Below are 22,922 nucleotides of genomic sequence, written 5' to 3'. Positions count from 1 at the left end.
GCACAGATGGCGCAGGCATTCCTGTGCACTTTCTGAGGCTCTACTGGGTCCTGCTGATGCATCCCTACATATGGGTAGGAAGGCCAGCCAAGATGTAACATCATAGACCTGGTGGAACATCTCTGTCTTACAGGCCCTGTGAAACTGAGCCAAATCCTGCAGGACCCAGGTGTCAGTTGACAGGAGTTCCACTAGCCAGTGCCAGAGCCGAAAATAGTCTGCCCCTGACCTTGTAGAGAGTATAAAGAGACAAGTTTATTTATTGATATGCACATTTTCACTGATGTATGATGCTTTGAATGTATAACTGTATGAATATGTATTGATGAGGAGATCATAGACCTTTGCTATTCAATATACAGTTGTTAGTGGATTATTGGGTACTGGATGTTTGGCTACCCATTTCTTTCACTCATTGCCTGATTAAGGACAGCCAGACACCTCTCGGCCAGGGACCACCAGCAAGTTATTTCCAGTTGAGTGTAACACTCTTCAGGTGTTATATGGGGAGAAGCAGTCAATTTCCTGATGTTATGTATGACTGCTAGTCAGATTGGAGGATCCCTAACCCAGTTGTTGTCACACATGTCATCTATTTTGGCACAAAGTCTTTTGAAATAAACTTTCACAGTCCTCTTAAAAACTAACAGTAAAAGGACTCTGTTGGATTTTCTGCAGAAGTTCATTCTCTAGTTAGGGACAGCAGTGGACAAAGTACAAGTACAGGTCATAGTCAAACATGCCTCTGTAAAAGGGGTACTCTTAGTAGACACTCATCTGCCAAGCATAGTTGATATGTGCCCTGTAACATATACAGTCACTTAGGGACATTTAGGCAGTTGAATGTTGAGAGCCCAAAGGGTTAACATGGAACTCAAGGTGATTGCCTGGAGAAGCGTTCTTAGCTAGAACACTGAAAGTTTTGACGAGAGAACTGAATTGAATGCCAGAGGGAATGGGTGTTCTGTTAGAGTTCAGTTCTGTGGAAGCTGAGGGCCAGTTCTTAGTGAGCTGAGCTACTCTGATTAAGTGCCAGGAAGGATAGATTTAAGTTAGGGAATCCGTGCCAAGGTCCTGGAGTAAACCATAACACAGTAACACTGATTAATCACACTGGTGGCTTGGTTGATTTTCTCTGAGGAGAACCCATCCAGAAATGGGGTAGTGCAGCTCTTGAAGGTGGTTTAGTTGGTAAATAGAGAAAGGATTGGGTTTCCTGGAGGAAAGCCACAAGTTCTTCTCTGATAAGCACCATGTGAGATAGACACTCAAGAAAAAAGACTGTCCTAGAGTTAGTTAGGAACTCTGTAGGTTATATTTACCTGAGGGTAAAAAATAAGATTTTGTTAACACATTAACTAGACAGCTAAACAGAAAAGTTAACACCTATCCTGATGGGTCCTTAGTTTGTGGAGAATTTAAGTGACTAGAAGAACTTGAAGGCACTAAAGATAGTGATCAGTGTGAACTTTGTCTCAGCTGTAAAAAGATACTAAAACGACTTGTAAAATAGTAACCTCTCAGAGCTTGTATACAATTTCAACTTCATCCTTTGCCAGAAAAACTTCTTGATTTATTTCTTGTAAATAAAAACATTTGATTCTTTGCTTATACTTTACTAGCCTCTGGTGCCAGTTTATTTTTCTGACATTAAGGAATAGGTTATTTTGGTGTCCCTACAGAGCTGCTAGTCTTTCTGTCTGTGAAGTGCCCCAGTTGAACCACTAAAGACCATTCTTACTGTTTAATTTATAAAAGTGGGAAAACACAAGGTGTATACTCTTAAGTCTAAATTACTACATTCACACTACTGCATTGCATATTGGCAACAAAAGGGCAGCTCAGTCAAAGCCTAATTGACTCTTAGAATTTTGGAGGGAAAAATCTCAGGGAATGAGTCAGTGGGAAGGATTAAGGATACTATCAACCCTTTCTCTTGTCATATGGACTCATCATCCTGATTTATTTTCACAACAGTCTTGTGGAATACATTTTACTCGGCTGCAGTGTCTGGCTCAGGGTTGCTCAGAGGGCTTTCTGGTCGATCCAGTTTAAACCCACATGCGACCTTCTATATTACATTACATAAATCTTATGTGTATGCCAATAACAGTCATCAGTTTGTGTGTGTTTGTAAAGTGCCACAGTTGACTTAAAGCGACCCCATAGGGTTGTCAAGGCAAGGGACAAACAGAGATGGTTTGCCATTGCCTGCCTTCGCATAGAGACCTTGGTATTCTTTGGTGGTCTCTCATCCAAGTACTAACCATGGCTGACTCTGACTCTGCTTAGCTTCTGGGATCTGATTAGATTGAGCTAGCCTTGGCTATCCAAGTCAGGTGTCATCAGTTTAGAGAAGCATAATAATTTACACCTGAAACAAACGGTTGCAAAGAAATGCTTTAGTTCAGTCTAATGAAATAACTGACTCACCAGCTGTTTTCCTCCATTTACCAATTCAGATCAGCTGTTTCATGTGTTGGCTATGCATATGCGACTCTACAGCATTGATTCGGCTTACAACCCATGGAAAAAGCTAACACAGTTGATAGAAGACAAGAATTTGCAGTAAGTACAGTTCTTTGGAAATACATCTCTGTGAATCCTTAGAGATGTAATCTGTCTGTGTTTCATGTTAAAGAACCAAATTTGATATGCACTCCAGAATTACTTGGTATCCACATAACCTTCAAACGATGCAGGGCTGGGACCCATTTTACAGTTTTTAAACTATAAAAAGTATATATACATTTAATTACATTGCTGTCCTCTGTTAAAATGATATCATGGCACTTTACAATTTTATCAGATATAACCACAGGTACAAAACGGTACTGCCCTAATCGGACCCCCCATTCCTGGAAGGCTAACCTTTTGGTGATCCTGGGCCCCTTAGAGATATGTCTAACCCAGGGGTCTGCAACCTGCAGCTCTCCAGATGTTCATGGACTACAAATCCCAATTGGCCATACTGGCAGGGGCTGATGAGAATTGTAGTCCATGAACATCTGGAGAGCCGCAGGTTGCAGACCTCTGGTCTAGCCTCAACCAGGGCAAGGGCATTTACTCCTCTGGCTCCTGCTTGGTGGAATGCTTTACCATCTTCTATTAGGGCCCTGAGGGATCTGAAAGAGTTCCGCAGGACCTGTAAAACTGAACTATTTCACCAAGCATTTAGTTGAGGCCAAAGCCTCCCCATTGTCTTTCAGTGTCATCTGTATTATCGCCAGACTCTGCTAGGAGGGTGGGAGCATGTAAGGATTTTTATCGGTTTGCATGTGAGTTTTAGCTTGTTTAGTTTGCGTTTTATTGTTTAATAATAAGATATTGATTGAGTTAGTAATTTTATATTGTATTATCACCCATTTAGTAGGTTTCTATTTATGAGTGAAGGTTACAATTTTAGATTTGTCCAAATTAAGCTGTAGTTTATTAAGAAAACAATATTCTATACAGCAATCCAGGGTTCTCCTAAGTCCTATTCTTGAGCGCGAAAGTAAAACCGCATTGGCAAAAAGGAGCAGGTGGATAGACATAGAACCCAAGGTAGTGCTACAGGATTGGACTCTACTAAGAGTTGGAGCGAGGTCGTTCAGAAAGAGCTTAAAGAGTGTAGGGGCCAGTACACATCCTTGTTTTACCCCCTTATTAACTGGTATTTTGGGGGTTAACAATCCCTCTGTGTTGCATCTCACATAGCAGAAGGTGTTCGTGTGGAGGGTCTTGATTAATTCCAACAATCTTGGCTCTATTCCCAGCCTAATTAGTTTCTTCAAGAGGACCTCTCTATTTACAGAATCAAAAGCACCCCGGAGATCGATAAAGGCTGCATACAAGGGGCACTTTTTCCTCCTATATTTGCTTAATACCAAGCAGTGGTCAAGGGTTGTTTTTCCCCTTTGGAACCCTGTGTGTTCTTTTCCTATGACATTGGTAGAGCAGATCCAATCGACTAGTTTCCCAAGAAGGCATGTGGCTTGCCCAAGACCGAAAGATGACTGATTGGGCAAGAGGGATCACCTTTTTTATATATAGGTACAATAATCGAATAACACCACTCTGAAGGAATTGTACCTGTTTGATTTATCATGGTAAACAGAGCTGCTAGAATGGGGGACCATCATTCCCTAACCACTATGAACAATTCCAGTAAAAAGGTGAATTTTATATTGTATTGTATTGTATTGTATTGCATTGCATGAATGTTGTGAGCCACTCTGAGCCGTTTCGGGAGAGCGGAATATAAATTGAATAAATATATATATTATATATGGTGAAGGGAACTGGTGCAAATCCTGGTTTTCACTAGCTCACCCTACTCCCTGTTGCCTCTCAAGCTCTTTCCTGATCATCCTTTGCACATGAGGACATTACTGGGCAGGATTCAATGCATGATGTAGTCTTGCACAGTTTTGGTGTTGCAGGGCAATGGAGGTAAATTAGCATCAAATTAGGAGACCTTATAAACAATCCTGGTTACAGTTAAGTCCTGAGAGATGCAGATGGAGAAGAGAGCAGTGGGCATTTTTCGCAGAAAAAGCCATGTGAATGGTCTTACTCTTGCTTGGCACCTGTTTCTCTACGCCAGTGGTTCTCAACCTTCCTAATGCTGCGACCCTTTAATACAGTTCCTCATGTTGTGGTGACCCCCAACCCTAACATTTATCCATTTTACAGATAGAGAACACTGATGCAGAGAGTCTTAGGCGACCCCTGTGAAAGGGTCATTCGACCCCCAAAAGGGGTCCCGACCCCCAGGTTGAGAACAACTGCTCTACACTTTAACCTTACAAGATACATTTTATATGTAAACAAAGTTGCCAGCTGATGATTTCAGCATTTTCAAGAGCCAGCCAGGGAGCAGGCAGCTGTGAATTTTTAAAGAAAGAAAGAAAAGGGTGACTAATTTGTCAGATTTGTCAGTATCACAGAAAACAGTTTGATTTTCAACAGACTCTTTGTAGAAACATGGCACATACTGATTCATTTTACAGTCATTCTGCTTTATCGCCAGCAGAAGTTACATTCATTTGCTTTTTATTAACTGCGGCTGTGGCACTGTGTTTTGGGGAGTCACACTTATCAGCCTGCTTCATACACGCCGGGGGATTAGCCGGGTGGATCATTTCTATGCTCTGTACAGGCTCTATAAATAAAATTTTGGTGTCACGATGATGAAGAAGTTGCTTAGGCTTTTAGGAAGTGACAGAGCAGTTTTTAAGTGCTTGCTTAATGTGCTCTGGTGCTTGACATAAACTAAAGGAGCTTATCTAAACTCTGGCATTTTATATATATATTTACTTCGACAGTTCTTGCAGAATGAACAAATGTAGGCAAATGGTTCACTTGTTCCACATTTTTGTAATGTTGCCAGGCACCTTTGCATATTGTGCCAGCTGAAATTTATAACTGATCACACGAGAAGCTAATATTTTACTTGAATGTTATATAATGGCATCGTTTCAGTACAGAAGAAAAAATAACTATTGGAATACAAATTTCAAACATTGAGCATCCTGTTTTTTTCTGGTTGAACGTTTATAATTTTTTTGGGGGGGGGGACAAAACTTTTTAATTTTGAGTTTAGCAGCTCATTGCGAAATATCTGAAAACAAACCTGTCTCTTACAATAGAACAAGACTGCAGTGGCTGGATAATAACAGTTGTTGCTTTTTAAATTGTATTTGTTCCGATGTGGGCTTGTGACCAAGTACTTTTATGAGATGAACCTTCCATTGCATTTTTTACCATAATGGCTCTGATGAAGAGGCAAGCTTCTTCAACCGAGCAGTATTTGGCTTCTTTGACAGTGGGAGTTGTAACAATTGGTTTTAAAAGACATTTCTGACTGTTTATGCCATTGTTGTCTGTTGTCTCAAGTAAAGTCTTTATGCCATTGATGCACTGCACCAAATGAAGGAAATTGGTAGACATTTGATTTACATTATGTATTTATCAGATCCTGTTTAAACATACAAAAATTGTTCTAGGTCTTGTTGCTTGACTGACTTGATAAATCAGTTATTTAAAAGCACCTCTGAATTGTTGCATGAAATTTCTCTATATGCCACTTGAATCCTCTATCCTGTGGTATTTGGAGTTTATATATGTGTGGGGGAAATTACTCATGCTTATAATGTTTCAAAGCCAAGATCTTTTTTCAAATAACAAGGAGCCTTTTGTAACCCATTAACCAGTATACATATTTTAATAAAAATTATATTTTTATTTGTCATTCTTCTATGGAGGCATTTCTTCTGTAGAATGCACTATAAGTTTTTTTCCAAATTATTATGTGTTAAAAGAAGGTGTAGGTAAAGTAAAAAGCTGATCAAAGACCTTTCACGAATGGAAAAATGATAATGGATGGTTATCAATGTTATGACCATAATCTTACTCTAAAAAGACAAACTCAGTCCTAAACCTGCAACTGGATGGCTTCAATTTTGGGCCCAACATGGCTTCAACTATAACAATAATTTTGTATATGGTAAATCAGAGTGTGGATCTGAACTTCTGGTTTGTTTGTCTTACAAAATAGGCTTCCCCTTAAACAAATCCCTTTCTGTCTGGTACGCTGATAATTAAACGTTAACTGCGCTGAGAAACATGATTATTCCCTTAATTTTTCAGGATACTCAATGAAGAGCAACCAGAAGTTCCAGTTCTTTATAGAGATGTTTTATCCCTTTTGCTCGTCCAGATTTTAACCATGCCACAGCCGTTGCACAAAGGTAGGTTTCACAAAGCCTAAATAATAAATTAAGATGCTGTGCACATGTCTTTCCTCCAAAGTGGCTTTTTAATGGCAGTAGATCAGACCCTTGTCTACTGCACATGCTCAAATAATGACTTTGCTTTATCTCTGGAAGTTGGCATTGGACAGAAATTTTTGTTAGTGGGCTGACAGGCTTATCTGTGACTCCTGTCTTCTTGCTTTTATTGGACACCACTACAGTAAAAACCACAAGATCTAAGAATAACTATTACATTCCTTAAAGGGGGCGGGGGGAGGGGGAGTCTGTTTGACCTTCATTCTCTTTGTTGTAGTGGAAATGCTCTGTATTCGTCATTGAATAGTGAATGCCTAAGGGTGAAAGAATAATTTATTTTAATTTAACAGCTTGAACTTTAGCAGTTCTAATAGTACAACAAAGATAATTACTGTAATACAGTATCTGTAATGGGCTGCATATAGCAACTTAAATATGAGTTACTGGGATCCCTCAATATTTTTGAAGGGTTGATTTTATCAGTGATCATTCAGTTTGAAGCTTTTAATTTTATGAATTTAAAATGTTGCTCTTATTCTTGTACCAAAAGGTTCTATATTCTGTATTTTCTGGAAGTGAAAGGTGTTACATGTAGGAACTGCAGAAATTTAAATTGCCATATTGCTGGCTCCAGCTGTGATTTTTTGACATCTGGGACATTCCATTAAAAGGCATAATCAGCTATGTAAGGAGCCTTTTGTCCCCTTGATGCATGAAGATAATGGCTGTTAAAGTGAATAAAAGCTGTAAGAAGTCAATTAGGTTGGCTATTCAACTAGAACTCTGTCTAAAATTGGGAAAAAGTATCATGATTTGTATGTATCCTTTTAAATTTTTCTCTTGATCATACAGCAAATGGAAGAATTGCTTAGTTATTTTACTGAATTTTTATTGTCTACTGGTTTGAGATATTCTACTAAATTCCATAGTCAAATGGAGGAGTACAAAATTTCTGTGAGTCAATATGATGTCTAGAATAAAGTTTTGCTCTGAACTAGCCAGACTGTAGTCCTGCTTCACTCTGAAGATTGCTTGGTGAGCTAGCACAAGTCATTGTCTGCTAGCCATGAGAAGTGAGAATATCTGTGGAGTTAGCCGTATCTTGAGCTTGTCAGATTTCAGAAGCTAAGCAAGATTGGCCCTGGTTAATATTTGGGTGGGAGACCTCGAAGAAATACCAAGGTCATTTTGGTGTGTGGGGGGTGTGGGACACACCTCTGAACTTCTTTTGTCTTGAAAAATCTTCGTGGTTACTGAAGGTCATTTGTGACGTGATGGCATGTGCTCATGCATACCCAGGCTTTATCCAGTGATTTGAACACTAGAAATTACTATAAATATTAATCACTAATAGCAAAGTCCGTTGTGCTAAACCAGGAGTGGCCAACCTATGGTTCTCCAGATGCTCATGGACTATGATTCCCATCAGCCTGTGCTCACAGGGTCAAGCTCCTGCTCACATGGTCAATTGGTAGAACTGATGGGAATTGTAGTCCATGGACATCTGGAGCACCATAGGTTGGCCACCCCTGTGCTAAACAATACAACAGACGCTGGACAGCTGTTGGTGGCAGGCGCAGCAGCAAGGCAGGATCTGCAGGCCTTGGGAAGCGAGGTGTGGGGAGAAGAGCCCAATCCTCAGTGTTGGATAGTTTTCCAGTGTTTTTTTTTTTTAGAGGACGTATCTTCAAAGCTTCACAGACTCGATAAGAGAATCTGTGCCAATTCTCATGTCAAGTTTGTGAAGCTTCGACAACATATGCTCTCAAATAAAAATAAGCACTGGAAAACTATCCAGCACTGAGGATCAGGCCTCTTCCTCCCCCCACTTTGCTTCCCAAGGCCTGCTGGTCTTCAAAAGTGAGGTGGGAGGAATGATCCTACATGCAGTGCTGAGCGGGCTCAGTCTATCACCCAGAAATGGGTCCTCCTCTCCTCTCCCCACTCCCACCTCGCTTCCCAAGGCCTCCTGGTTTGGGGAAGCAAGTGGGGGGGGGGGGCAGTGGGGTAGAGAGAGCCAGATCCTGCATGCGAGACTGAGCACACTCAGTCCTGTAGGCAGTACTGCTCCCCCCAGGCTTGCTTCCCAAGGTCTGCAGGCCTTGGGGAACAAGGTGGGGGGGAGGGGAAGAGACCAGTCCAAAAGGACTCAGACAGGAGAGGCAGGGGGTAATCTTTCACCGTCTCTGCTGTCACAAAAGGACTCAGACAGAAGTGGGGTGTTCTTCTTCCACTTCTGCTGCCCCAGCCTGAAAGGTTAAGAAGCTGGGCATGCAAGATCGCCGGACATGCAAGATCTCCCCCCGCCTCTCCTGCCCCAGATGGAACATGTGGCGATTGGTTGGAAGTGAGTCATCACCACACATTCCTTTCCCAGCAGTTATGTCTTAGGATAGCGTATTGGGTTTTGGATGGCGAAGCTTGCAAACAAAAGTTGAGAGTGTGAGATGCAAATGTTTTTAATCATTACTACACAGCATGAAAGATTGATTTGTCAATCCTAATCATGTCATGATAGCTAATATAGTTAAAATTTCAGAACAGATTAGCTTCTGAAAACCAGTTGTCAGGGGTAGAGTACAGTGGAAGAGATCTGCTGGCCATTGGGCTCATCCGAAGTGGAAAGGACCTCTGGTAGAGTGGAATTCGTCCTATTATGGCTTCTGGATTTATGACAGTCTAGATTCAGATCCAGAAGCACCTTGGATACCAACTAGAGTTTTGGGGCATGAACTTTTGAAAGTCAAAAATCCCTTCTTGTGGGATCTCTAACTCTCTAAGATGCTACTAGACTCGAATCTAGGTTTTTTCTGCTGAATTCAACATGGCTGCCCTCTGAAGCTATATTCATGGATAGCTTAAATCTAGAAATCCTAAGGGCTAAATTGGAGTAGAAAGTTGGAAGTTAGGGAAGATTACTTTCTTATGACTTGTGCTTACCAAACATGGAGACAACTGGATAAAAAGGCATGTAGTGCAGAAAACTTAAAAGTAATTAAATGAAATGCTATTTAGTTAGATCTCTTTAAATAACCTTGGGTGAAGTGATAATTAGTGATAAAAGTTTATATGTGTGTTCATTTATGTGGCTGTTTGGTTTGGTTGAGAGAATGTAGTTACTACGCCAGTGCTTATTTCTACATATCACTTCACAAGAATGTTTAATAAATCAGCATCATAAAAAAGACCTCTGCACTCAAATAGTTAAAAATTTTCTTCATCCACAAGAAAGGGAGGACCCTAAAGAGAAGGGAATTCCTACATCACTTGCACCCAAATCGTGCTATGATGCACAATTCCACCACCACCACACAGCCACATTTCTAGTAATTTTAAAGATGTCAGGCAGGTGAAATGTGATTCTGTCTTCAGCTCAGTGAGGCATCTGATTAATAGTTCTAGAGTACTTCTGTAATCTTCTTCTTTGTTCTGGAATATCTAATCTGACAGGTTGTCATCTGTACTAAGTTCTTTTTGCTTTAAATAATGGTATTCTGTGAGAAAATTAGCACATAATAAGTGGTATCCAAATGGCATGTCTTGCCCTTCAAGCATGGCCTTGGGAATTGCATTAACTATCTGATTAACTATTGAATTGCCACAGTTATCTTTTTCAATCCAGCAGTGATTAAGGCCAAATAAATGCCATTACATTGTTCAGACTCTTCATTCTGAGGAGAAAATTGATCTGAAATCCCCTCAGGAGAGAGAATACTATAAATCAAGGCCATCATTTTAGAGAGGTTCCATTCGACAACATTTTCAGGCAGTTCCCCCCCCCCCCCCAAAAAAAAATCAGTTTTATCAGTGGAAAATTCAGGAGGGTAAGCCAGGTGTAAGTATTCTGTGATTCGTGCATATCTGCTTGCGTAATCTAAAGTATCATCATAATGTTTACGATAATTTGCCGAATATGCTCAAGTAGAATGCAACCAAAACGGTTATGTTCAAATATGTGGTAGTTTTCTCCCTGCACAGTCATGTGACTTTAGTTTATTTACCATTCTTTGTCTATCGAACTACTGAACCCCGGGGAAATGGTGTCGGAGGGAGTTTGCTAGAGGAAGGAGAAAGGCTAGGCTGCGTGATGGCAACAGCATTCCTGAATTAGGTAACTGTAGTTAGTGGGGAGACAATGTTAAGTCCACACTGGCCCACTGTGGCAAAGAAGGCCGGTGTCTTTTTAGTTTGTAACAACAGGAGCATAAATTCAGATAATGTGGAAGTTGCCATGTTCTGTTCAGCGTTGGACCTCACATGGAGTAACGTGTTCATTTCAAAACATCCCAACTTTACGGGTTGGAAGAGGGTACATAGAGAAGCAGACAACGGAGTAGAAGGCTGTGTGTTTGTGTGTTGATATATCAGTGGTCTTGTCTGAGCTCCTGATCCATATGTACCCACCATATTACTTTCCAGTGGAGTATCTTAAAATACCCAGATTCCCCGAGAAACTGGCTGCTGAGTTGTTTTGATGTTGCGGAGTGTCCTTTCCTCTCAGCGGGTAACACTTTAATGAAACATTGGCTGGCACGGTGAACATTTTCGGATTAATTGCAATTGTGATTCCTTTTTCTTTTTCACTTTGCTTATCAGGCGGGTTTCTTTACTGAAGTTGTAGCCTTCCAGCATGTGACATTTAACTTGGTATTTACTTGGCATTTGGTACTCAGCAGCAAGACTGAGTACGCGGAGTTTTTATGAGCATCTTTTCCTGAAGGCAATCTGTTAGAACCTTGTTAAAGTTAAGAGTTTCTAAGGGGAGCCTAATACATCTGCCAAGATTCCTGCAGACATCTACCACTGCAGCAAATATTAGTTTCCATATTATTCAGTGTGTTGCGTGTTATGCTTACTTGGCTTTGTCCTGAGTAATGAGTGCTTCTGGGTGCAGGTAATATAGTAAGCAACCCCTCACTAGTGTTCATGTCCCTCGTGCCCAGTTGGGCACACAGCTAACGCGTCAAAATGAAATAATAATTGGTTTACAAAAGAGATGAATTTCTTGTACCGGTTTGCAACGGAAGGGGTTTTTTGTCCTTTTAACACCCTCTCATTATTCTGATCCTGGTTTTGGGACATGCTCAATTGTCCAGATAATGCAAAGCTTGGTGTATATTTATTTGTGTTTTTATTCATACAGCTTGCCTAAAATATAAAAACATCAACAAAAACAAAGCCATAAGATCACACATTGAAAACCAAAAAGCCGTATATAGCAGCTATAACAATTGATTTAAAATAAAGGTTGTAAATATAACATTTCTGTCTTGCAGATAGGACTGTCTTGACATGCAAATAATAAAACAATACACTAAAAATGCAACTAGGTGCATATGAATTACCCAGTTGGGAAAAAATTGCTCGCAAATTTACAAGGTGTATGATTGGGCTATAAAAGTGAAACTTAATTCAAAATGCCCAAATGACGGTGTCTATTTTTCTCTTTTTATAGAACACTTTACCTGTATCATAAAGGTGCTTTTCACATTATTGTATATACAAGCTCTCGTTGCACTTTCTACTAAAGGCAGCACTGATGACAGGACAACTTGGATGAATTCAGGAGTTTTGAAAAAGGTTTGTAGGTTTATGATAATCTGTGAATGGGATTGATAAATCTGCAGTTTTGGCCCCTTGTGCAAATTAAAATCACTTTGTAGCAAAGGTGGCAAAACCGCAACGCCTACTGACAGGGGTCTGCATACTTAGGGAGAATTCCCAGGCATGGAGAACATTTTTGGTTTTGTAAATCACATGCATAAAAAACCCAACAACCCCAATAATCTCAGGAAGGCATGGAATAATTATTGCAGTTCAGGGGCAAAAATAAAACTGAGAAGGGGGTGGAATGCACCAGTTTGGAGAATTGGATTTGATTTCCCACTCCTCCACATGAGTGGCGGACTCTTATCTGGCGAACTAGATTTGTTTCCCCACTCACACATGGAGCTTTCTGGGTGACCTTGGGTCAGTCACAGTTCTTCAGAACTCTCTCAGCCCCATCTACCTCACAGTGCGGGGTGAGGAAAGCAAAGGAGTTTATAAACCACTTTGAGTCTCCTCACAGGAGAGAAAGATGGGTTATAAATCCAAACTCTTTCTCGTCCTGCTTCTATTCCTCGTCCTCCTTCTTCATTCCCCCTTCATAGCTTATTTCTTTTCAGTAGAGCAGCAAAATAGAACCATGTAGGGGAGGGAGTGAGGGGTGGCATGCAAGGGAGGGAAGAGGAGGGGGCTCGGCATCTGGACCTGCCCCACCCACCCTAGCAGAGGGAGGGGGAGGGGAGGGATGGGTGGCATGCAAGGGAAGGGGAGGGAGAGGGGTGGCATGCAAGGGAGGGGAGGGGAGGGGGCCCGGCATCTGGACATGGCCACCCACCCTTGGGGAGGGAGGGGAGAGGGTGGGAGGAGTGGTATGCAAGGGAGGGGAGTGAGTGAGGGGTGGCATGCAAGGGAGGGGAGTGAGTGAGGGGTGGCATGCAAGGGAGGGCTAAAAACTTAGCAAGTCCCACAGTGTGGAGGAAGTTCGTGTTTTTAATTCAAAAGGGGCAGAGGCCTTGATAGCTGACAGTATCCAGACAGGGGAGATGAAATTAGCATGACAAGAAAGAGGTAAAAATGTCCCAACTCCTGCCATTGTACCACTCATACGTTTAGTGCTTCCTCTTAGCTTGTTCCAGACATCACAAGTCAGGGCAACTGAGCTACTGTGGTAGATGCTGAGGTTTATTTATTTTATTTATTTCATTGGATTTTTTTTCCTATCCCACCCCTTCCCCAGCTATTGGGACTTGGCTGTTAACAACATAGATACAAAACATAAATAAAATAAAAATATTTTATACAATTATTTAATATACCGGCATCTTGGTTCAAGGATAGGTGAATAGGAACTTTAAACTAACTCAGATGTTAGCCTTGTTGCACTATAGGAGTCATTTTCTACTTGTTTATCCCCTCTTCATTCCCCACACCCAGAATTCCTTGTAGGACCCAAATTCGTTGGGTAATGAAAATGGGTAGTGCGTCCATAAAGCATTAAACATTACCACCGTGCTGACTGTTGCAACATCTATTTATAACTATTGTTACTACAGGAAATATGCTGTCAGAATGTTATGAAAACTGACTTCAACGCACGTAGATTTTGTATTATATCTAGTTTGTTGCTATAAATGACACGGCGGTTGATAGACACTGTTATATATTGGAGACAGTAATGTTGAAGCAGATTACAAGCACGTCTTGCTTTATTCTTTCATAGTCAATTTGATAACTATGGCCTATTTTCCCCTTAATAAAATAAAAACGGTAAGTCAGCTTTTATCTGAACATATATATTTAAATGGCCCAACTGCTGTCTGCAACAAAATATATTTTCTCATGAAAATGTGGCACTCATGAAATGTTATTTTTTTCACACAAGTATGAAGCAGCTTAATCAAATAGGTAGTTAAAGGTGTTTTAAAGTATTTGCAAGATATAAGACATTTGTTTCCTACTAATGTGGTAGCCTTTGAAGTGGGAAATTTTTCTGAAACCTTTAAACAATGAATATAGCACTAAATAAAGGACTGAAACTTCTTGATAATCTCGATAATAATAATGAGTTGGATTTATATCCCCCCTTTCTCTCCTATAGGAGACTCAAAGGGGCTTACAAACTCCTTATCCTCCCCCCCCCCCGCCCACAACAAACACCCTGTGAGGTAGGAGGGGCTGAGAGAGCTCAGAAGAACTGTGACAAGGTCACCCAGCTGGCATGTGTGGGAGTGCACAGGCTAATCTGAATTCCCCAGATAAGCTTCCACAGCTCAGGCGGCAGAGCAGGGAATCAATCCCGGTTCCTCCAGTTTAAAGTGCACCTGCTCTTAACCACTACGCCACTGGCTGGAATCCAGAAGTCTCCTTCAGGGTTACCAGAGGGCTTCTGCAGTTTTTGATTTTTTTTTCTCTTTGAACCATCATGCCTGTTTGTGAACTTTCTTCAAAAGTCTTCAGAGTTCCAAAGCAACATGCCATGAAGATTTGGACAGGGGAAATGGGTGGAAGGTCCATAATCGACAGCCCTTCCCCCTTTCCTCCTATTGTGCCCAACCCATTACACAGTTCTGTGGGCTTAGCATTCTCCTTCGATTTTACATTGAAACGCAGTATTTTTCAGTTGACCTAATGACTACAGGTACAGGGGCTGGGGTTGGGCAGTGGTCCAATATTGTCATTTAAAAAAATAATCATTTATCGCTCTTATAAATTGCCAACTCAAACCACACAAAATGTTGAATTCCTACTGAAACAGCTATTGTGGCATGCACTGGTTACATGTCAAAGGCTGGCCCTACCAATCCCTCTCCAAAAATGCCATTTCTGTGATGCATTGACGTTTCAGTCCATTTCTGTGATGCAGTGACCAAAAAGTTTCAGTTCCAGTTTCAGACCATATGAGCTTATCCTTATAAGCCTATTTCTGTTCAAAATAAAGTACTGATACTTAGAGCTGACTTCTGCTCAGAATATTTTGCTGTAGAAAGTCAGTCAGCATGCTTATTGCTTTCCCCTGTAGATTTCTGCCCCAGTTCAGAGTGGCCTTTGTCCTCCAATGCAAACACAGAGCACTCCCATTAATTTTGCTGTGGCGATGTAGAGTTAAACATGTCAAAAAATTTCTCCGATGAAGAGAGTGGAGAAGCCTTTTCCGGCAGATTGCTCCATAAGTGCATTGGAGCTCCAGTGCCCGCAAACAAGACCATGCTGATATTGTGAACTCCCTTTTTGTAACAGAATATATCCAATGCAAAAACATCTCATGAAGCATTACTGAGCCATGTGATCAGTGAACTCTCCAAAGGGAAAGTATACAATCAAGACGAAACTGAAGATCTGTCCATGGTAAGGCTTATATATTTCAACATATAAAGCACAATAACTATTAATTAAATTCTTAAGTTCTCTGTTTGAAGTTCTCGTATAATAGCAAATTCCTTATGAATGCCAGAGGGAATTTCCTCTAGTCAGGATTTAATTTTTTTTCCTTTTTTGCTATCCTGATTTAGGATAACAACAGTGCTTGGTGTCTACACTCCCCAGAGACTTATTTGCAGCAATTCTGCCTGCCTTTCCTCAGGATCACGAGCCTTCTCCAGCACCATCTCTTTGGAGGAGAATTACCCAGTTGTCAGGTATTATGGAAAACCAAGTCCTTAATCTGCCATAAGAGAACAATATTGGTATATATTGTGAGTTCATATAAACCTCAAGAGGCATGGTTTAAATTTAGTTGGTTTTATATGAAAAATCATACCTGTGTATGCTATGCATAAGGGAGAGTTCACACATTCCAGCTGCCGAAGTTGTTAATCCGGCAAAGCACTGTAGTTCATTGCCTCAAACGCCTTTTTGGTTTGGCTTCCATTTTGCATTTGTGACGCGCCTGATTTTTTTCCACTTATGTCTTTAAAAGGAAGATGAGGAGTTTACAGTTCTTGCCAACTGTCTGGGCTTGTTACCGTCATCTTTTCAGTCCTCGCATCATTTTTCCAGTGCCTCATGTCTGGATTGGCCAGTGCCAGCCTTTGACATCATATCCCAGTGGTGCTCAGAATTGGTTTCGTTTGCAGATAAACATCCAACGCAAGTAAAGGTAGGTAAAGAATTTTCCTGTCAGTGTAAAACAGTACAACAGAATAATGTTTTGTCCTGCAAAGCACCATTTGGTCTTGTTTGACCATCAGATTTAGCCCTGTTGGAGAGTGTTTTAAAAATACATGTCATAGCAAAGTCACAGGTATTGGCCGCATTCTATTACCTAACTGGTTTTGTTTTGATTGAAGTACCGCCATAATGTTGTCAGCATTTGACTACTATTGTTTTATTCAGTTCAGCAGTTGTCCTCAGCCTTTTTCAGTCTGTGGGCACATTTGGAGTTCCGACACAATATGGTGGGTGCAGAAGTAAAATGGCTGCCACAAAATGGCTTCTACAGGAGGCAGAGCCCGCCACAAAATGTTTGCCACAGCTTAACTTCAGTGACACAGTGGAGATCCTTCTGCTGTGTTGGCAGCTGCTGCCAAGGCAACATTTTTTGTAAAAAAAAATCTGCACAGCCTATCAATACTTGCTGGACAAGAGCCCTACCTGGCCCCATGCACTTGGTAAAAACACTCAGCGGGAACCAGAAAAGGTGTTTGCAGGCAACATGGCATTCACAGGCACCATGTTGTGGACACCTGAAGTACATCAGTAGCATTTCAGTGACCTCTCTAGTTGCTAAACCGCTGAAGTAAACCACAGAGTAATTTGCTAACCCTAGACGAAGTTCCGGTGATGCATGTAGTAGCTTTGCCTGTCTATCATAGTAAGCTTTAAGATGGGATCACTTGATACTTGAATGAGCTACCAACTGATACTTGATTGCCCTTGGCTTTAATTTTTTTAGAGCAGACAAGACAACATGGTCTCCTTGTGTTGTGAGGGAAAGTATTAGTGGCCTTTTTGTTACAAAGATAACAGATGGATGTGTAGCTTTAGGGTGAACATAAGATTTAACAAGCATGAGGAAAGGGCACATTTAAGGCATATATATTCCCTCTTATAAAAAACTTAACTAACTCATATACTTCTGGAGAATTAAATGTATGTTTCTTTTTTCAGTCTTTATTTTTGCAGGAATCCAAATGGGACTTACCACGCCTCCTACAGTTGCCTGAAAATTACAACACTATTTTCCAGTACTATCACAGAAAAAGTTGTTCCGTCTGTACCAAAGTCCCCAAAGATCCTGCTGTCTGTCTCGTCTGTGGCACTTTTGTGTGTTTGAAAGGATTGTGCTGCAAACAACAGAGCTACTGTGAATGCGTGTTGGTAAGAGATGACTTTACCGTCTTTGTTATGAGATGACTGAATTATAATTTCACAGCTGGCATTAAATGCACGTTTCAGCTTAGCTTCCATCACCGTTAATGTTCTTTTTAATCTTAGAACAACACGTTTCTCCCTCTGAGGCAGAAGATGTCGGGTGATTCCCACTGTCCAGTCAGGAGGGGGCAGGGGTCAATTTTTCCCCACCCCCTTGTTTCTGTGGGTGTCACCCTTCTCAGTTCTGTTCCTGCCTTAACAGAGAGTACACCTTAGCATAGCCTCAGCAAATTCAAATTTTGCTTATCTATACTTATCCATTTCCCATAAGTGCCAGCAGGCCTCCCCAGAAGCAAAGGCCACACTGCTGGCCCAGAGGTGCGGCCACCCTGGTGGGATTCCAGCCAATTAGCTACCGGTTCAGGAGAACCGGTGCGAACCAGCTGAATCCCACTTCTGCTTGATTATAATGAAGAAAATTAAATCGTTTTATTCTTCAAAGAATATCAGGTCAAGAAAGAGCTATGAGGATCATGACTTCGCTTTTGTTAATGAAGACACTTCATTTTAACACAAACTTAATAACTGGTCATTATAAACCTCCATTAATCCAGATCACAACAAACTCACCATTGTCGTATATTTATTTCTGGTTTATTGCACAGTTTTTAACTTGGTCTTAAATGCTTTACTTGTAAGTAACCATTTTGTTTCATTGGAACATTTACATAAGCATGAGTAGGGGCACTTAATAGCTTTAGTTTTCATCCTCTTGATTGGTGTGTTTGTAAAAGCACAGTAGCTCATTGTTTAAGAAACAGATTGACAAAATACAGAAAAGATAAAAATATGAAATTGTTAGTACTCCGAAGGTGTATGTTTAGTAGTTTAATCTAATATCCCTGTTATTTATTTTAAAGTATTTTTCTCCTCTTTTTTTTTAAAAAAAATCTTTAGCACTCACAAAACTGTGGCGCTGGGACAGGCATATTCCTTTTGATCAATGCCTCTGTCATCATCATAATTCGGGGTCATCGGTTTTGCCTTTGGGGCTCAGTTTACCTAGATGCACATGGTGAAGAAGACAGAGATCTCAGGTAACTAGCTAACCTGTGCTTGAGACAATAGTGGTCAGACTCTAATGTTTAAAGAGTCCCTCTGTGTAGAAGGTTCTGGTATTGCTATGATTCTCCTAGTAAATCAGGGGAAATGGTTGGAAGTGTGGTACTGACATCCGCCCACTTTCAGAAACTTCCCAAGCCAATTTACCAAGTTGCTTTTAAATAGAGTGGTTGGCATCCCCTGTAGTTGTTTTGACCTCAAGGAGGCATACAGCAGCATAAAACCTAAGAAGAAACAATGATACAAAGACACACACAACAACAACAACAACATCAAAAAGAATGTCACAGTTGTCCAGTTAAAAATGTAATTAACTGAACACAGAATTCTGAAAAAAAAATACACCATTACTGAAGAGACCATAAAGCCTCTCTTGTGGAGAGCCCTCCAGTGGCGGAGCAGCAAGGGGGCGGAGGTGTGCATTGTGCACCGGGCGCACGCCTGGGGGGCAGAAAATTGCCCCCAGGTCCTCCCCTTTTCCTTGCACCCTTCCGTGGCGCCCCCCTTCCCACATTTACCTTAGTTCCTTTTCTTTTTCTAGTACTTTTTCAGGCTGAAAAAAGTGGCCTATTTACAGTTCAGGCTAAAAACTGCCTGAGGAACTACAGTTCCCAGGAGACCTTGGGGCTCACAAAGTCTCCTGGGAAGTATAGTTCCTCAGACAGTTTTTAGCCTGAACTGTGAAGAGGCCACTTTTTTCAGCCTGAAAAAGTACTAGAAAAAGAAAAGGAACTAAGGTAAGTGTGGGAAGGGGGACGGGGTGGTGGTGCCGCGGGGAGCCATGGGGGGCGGGCGGAAAAAACACACTGCGCACTGGGCGCAGTTTGGCCCAGCTACGCCTCTGGAGCCCTCCAATAGCTTTTAGCATTTTATAGAGAAATGGTTACTGAAATCAAAACTCAAAAGAACTCTGGTGAAAGAAAATGCAAAAGGAAGTATTTATAGGGTTGTTTCAGGGCTGTCCTAAGCAACACAGTTACTGCAGCAAACCATGCTCAAGAATGCCAGTGAAGCTGTATACCCTCAGAATCCCTTGCAGTACCATGAAAGATGTTAAGGGGCACCCTCTGAAACTCATCTAGCGTGGATGCCGCAATTCTAACCTTGGGGCAAATCCTGACTGTTGATTTCTTCTTTCTTTCCCTACAGACGTGGGAAGCCCCTTTATATATGTAAGGAACGATACAAAGTGCTGGAGCAGCAGTGGATTTCGCATACCTTTGACCACATCAACAAAAGATGGGGGCCACATTACAATGGTTTGTAGATCACCAGCCATCATCACCCCCACTCTTGCCTTTACAATGAATGCCACTTTGGCCGGCTTTAGCTATAAGGGATTGAGAATTTGTGGCTTCACTGGGGAAGAGAGTCAAGCCACACCTCCTTGTGAAAGCCCTGGGTTAGGTAGGTGCTGGTAAAAAAAAAAAGGCAATGGCAAAAAAGAATGCAAAGTACATCAGTGCTGGTTAATTTGAGAGCAGCATCTACATTCATATGTCCAGCTGTTGCTTTTTAACCCATTAGACAAGCACAAATTGTACTTTAAAGAACAATGCCAGTACATGGCTATACTGAGCGTTTATTTTTCGCAGATTGGGTTTGTTTATGCTGAAACACTGTATGGGTGTAGTAACCTTGCTAAACACCTTGCTCCCCTCCCCTCCCCACCCACTCCCAAACCCTTTTGCCTTTCTTTGTGTTGCTTTAATTTTTTTGCTCGATACGTATTTGTAAGTATGGCAGAGTTGTAACACCTTTTTTTGGTTTCTTTTCTCTGAGGTTGTATAGAAAAAAAATGGTCTAAAAGATTTTTAGAGAATATTTCGCTGATTGCCGGAAGGCGATTTGAAATAGTTTCAGGCATTTGCCGAAAAGAAGAAAAAAAAGTATTCATTCTCAGGAATTTCATAGATATACTCCAGAGATTAGTGAAATAGCTGTAAAATAGATAGCTCACTGCTCTTAATGTAATAGGGTGCATTTGCAGTATTCTGTCTTGGCCATTTCAGAGAGCTTTATTTACTGGTAATTCTAACACATCCATTTTGCTGTGTGCCCATATATACATTTTGTAAATGCCCCTGATGGTGGATCATCATCCCTCAGAAGCGTGGCGTGTTTTTCATATCCACTGAGCTGTATGTTTCAGCATAAGTGGAAGCTGGAAACGTATTTGGGAGCCCAGTCAATGAGGCATAATTTGGAATCTGCCCTATAACCTTAGATGGTTTCTTTTTGTTGTATTTATAAAGCACTTGCTGCTCTTTCTGCTTGGATTCCTTAGTAGAAGAGATCTGGAACAGTGCAGAGGAATGACTTTAGTAGTTCTGTGACACAAGGCGAATGAATATTTTCATCTGCCTCTCCTGCAAAGAATGCCAAACAAACAGCCTCACTCCCATCCGGAAAAGGGTGAGTGGAGAGCTTTGAGTGCAGATTCTTATTTAAAAAGAAATTACAGTTTTGCCCATTGGCTGTTTGGTACAGAAAGGGACAAGATCCAGGCTCCTGCCTTCTACTTCCTGAATAATCAGTTGCCAGCCCTGGTTGCTGAATCAGAGATCATGGACTACATGCGTAGCATCTAAATGCGTGCAATGGATTCACAGGTGTGCAGTGGATTCACAGGTGGAAGCCAACTGCTACATGCTGGATTGGGGTGTGCACTGAAATCTACAAGAATGGGCATAATTTAAAAAAAAAGAAAAGAAACAAAACCACTTCACCAGGCAGGGAAAATAGTAGATCAATAATATGTTGCTGCCAAAACCTTTTCCTCCCTTTTCTTAAACTCTTTCAAATGATGCTTTTCAGGACACTTCTGATTCTTTCATCCTTAAACTTAACATAGCTTTTTTCAGTGAATTTTGTACGTAAACTAATTTTTTTTAATTGTGGCGATAAAACCACAGATTTAGTTGAAAGCTGCTCTCTGTTCAAAGGTCTGACTGGAAATCCGTTTCTGAAAATAACATAGGAAATAATATGGAACAGGAAAGTTCACCCCTGAGATGCAAGAGGGAGGCCTCATAGCCCATTAGAATTTTTTCATGAAGTCTGGAAGTAAAATACAGTGGTTGCTATTTTATATAAAACCGTGTGTGACCACAGACTATAGAGATGAGAGCCACATATTTGGATTCTTCCTACAAACCTACAACTGTTTCACCAACTGAAAAAGTAGTCTTTTACAAAAGCATTACTACATTTTTAATATTGTATCATATATTTAGCCTGTAATATTTTTGCATTGGTCATTTATTATAAGGCCTTTTTTGTAAGCTCAGTCAATGAGCAAAAACATTCTTGGCGTCTCCCAGCAAAACCACCAACAGAGCTCTTGAATCTGAGTGTTCTGTTTTTAGCTTGAAACTTCACAAAAGAGGATAATGTCTTCAGAAAAAAAAACGGATTTAAAAAAATGTTATTTAAAGTGGAATGTTTTATGATTGTGTATATGGGTGTGAAGTAAAATTATTAGCCTTAACTTTAAAAACCTTTGTATTTCATGGTGTTCATTTTGATACTGGTGAATTAGTCACTAGTCAAGTTTAAGAAAGAGAGGGAAAAGAAAGACACTTGTTTGGAGATTCTACTTGAAATACAACTGCATGCTGCTGAACTAGAATTTTGATTTCTCCTGTAATTTTTTGAAAACCTGCTTTATTAAGCTTACTTGGGAAAACAAACTAGAATGGGGTGCGTGTGTGTGTATGTGTGTGCGTGCGTGCGCTGCTGCTCTTTCTCCAGCTTACTGGTGTGGTATCTTGTATGAATGATCATTTAAGTACAGTACATTACTGTAGAAATAGAATCAATCTCTGACACATCAAAAATGCAAAACTAGAAATATGGTACTCAGCATTGTAAAATATGTTAATAAAAAGTCTACTGTCATTACGTGTGCGTGTGAGAGCTTCTTTTCTTATATTAGCCTATGAAGTTCGTTATGAAAATCTAAACAAGCTGGAACTTGCCTATTTTTTTCCTGATTTGGGTGGCAGATGTTAAGGCTTGTCCCCATACCATAGATCAGCAGGTTTAATTTTCCAGACTTATGAATCCACTGCTGGACTACCGGTAGTCAGAAAAATGGACCACTCATCTCCCTCCAATGTGTACTTCTGTACACTCCCTTTACAACAGGAGTGTCCAACTCTGCCGCTT

The 22,922-nt window shown here is 40.8% G+C and overlaps 1 protein-coding gene across 4 annotated transcripts in view; it reads left to right on the top strand.

Annotated features, from left to right (window-relative positions):
- The window catches only part of UBR3 (ubiquitin protein ligase E3 component n-recognin 3), a 118,255-nt gene extending 95,600 nt beyond the window's left edge, over positions 1–22,655 (top strand). For all 4 annotated transcript variants that reach the window (XM_048484482.1, XM_048484481.1, XM_048484480.1 and 1 more), the window contains 9 exons: positions 2,463–2,568; positions 6,634–6,734; positions 12,229–12,353; positions 15,558–15,665; positions 15,830–15,955; positions 16,237–16,416; positions 17,427–17,636; positions 18,588–18,727; positions 19,902–22,655. In XM_048484482.1, the coding sequence (XP_048340439.1) occupies positions 2,463–2,568; positions 6,634–6,734; positions 12,229–12,353; positions 15,558–15,665; positions 15,830–15,955; positions 16,237–16,416; positions 17,427–17,636; positions 18,588–18,727; positions 19,902–20,019 (1,214 nt within the window). In that variant the 3' untranslated portion in view covers positions 20,020–22,655. The remainder of the gene's footprint in view (positions 1–2,462; positions 2,569–6,633; positions 6,735–12,228; positions 12,354–15,557; positions 15,666–15,829; positions 15,956–16,236; positions 16,417–17,426; positions 17,637–18,587; positions 18,728–19,901) is intronic.
- Positions 22,656–22,922: the final 267 nt, after the last annotated feature.

Source organism: Sphaerodactylus townsendi, linkage group LG02 (genome assembly GCF_021028975.2).
Source record: "Sphaerodactylus townsendi isolate TG3544 linkage group LG02, MPM_Stown_v2.3, whole genome shotgun sequence".
In the NCBI taxonomy this organism is placed as follows: Eukaryota; Metazoa; Chordata; class Lepidosauria; order Squamata; family Sphaerodactylidae; genus Sphaerodactylus; species Sphaerodactylus townsendi.
The sequence above is the reverse complement of the archived record's forward strand: the minus strand, read 5'-3'. Positions and strand labels throughout refer to the sequence as shown.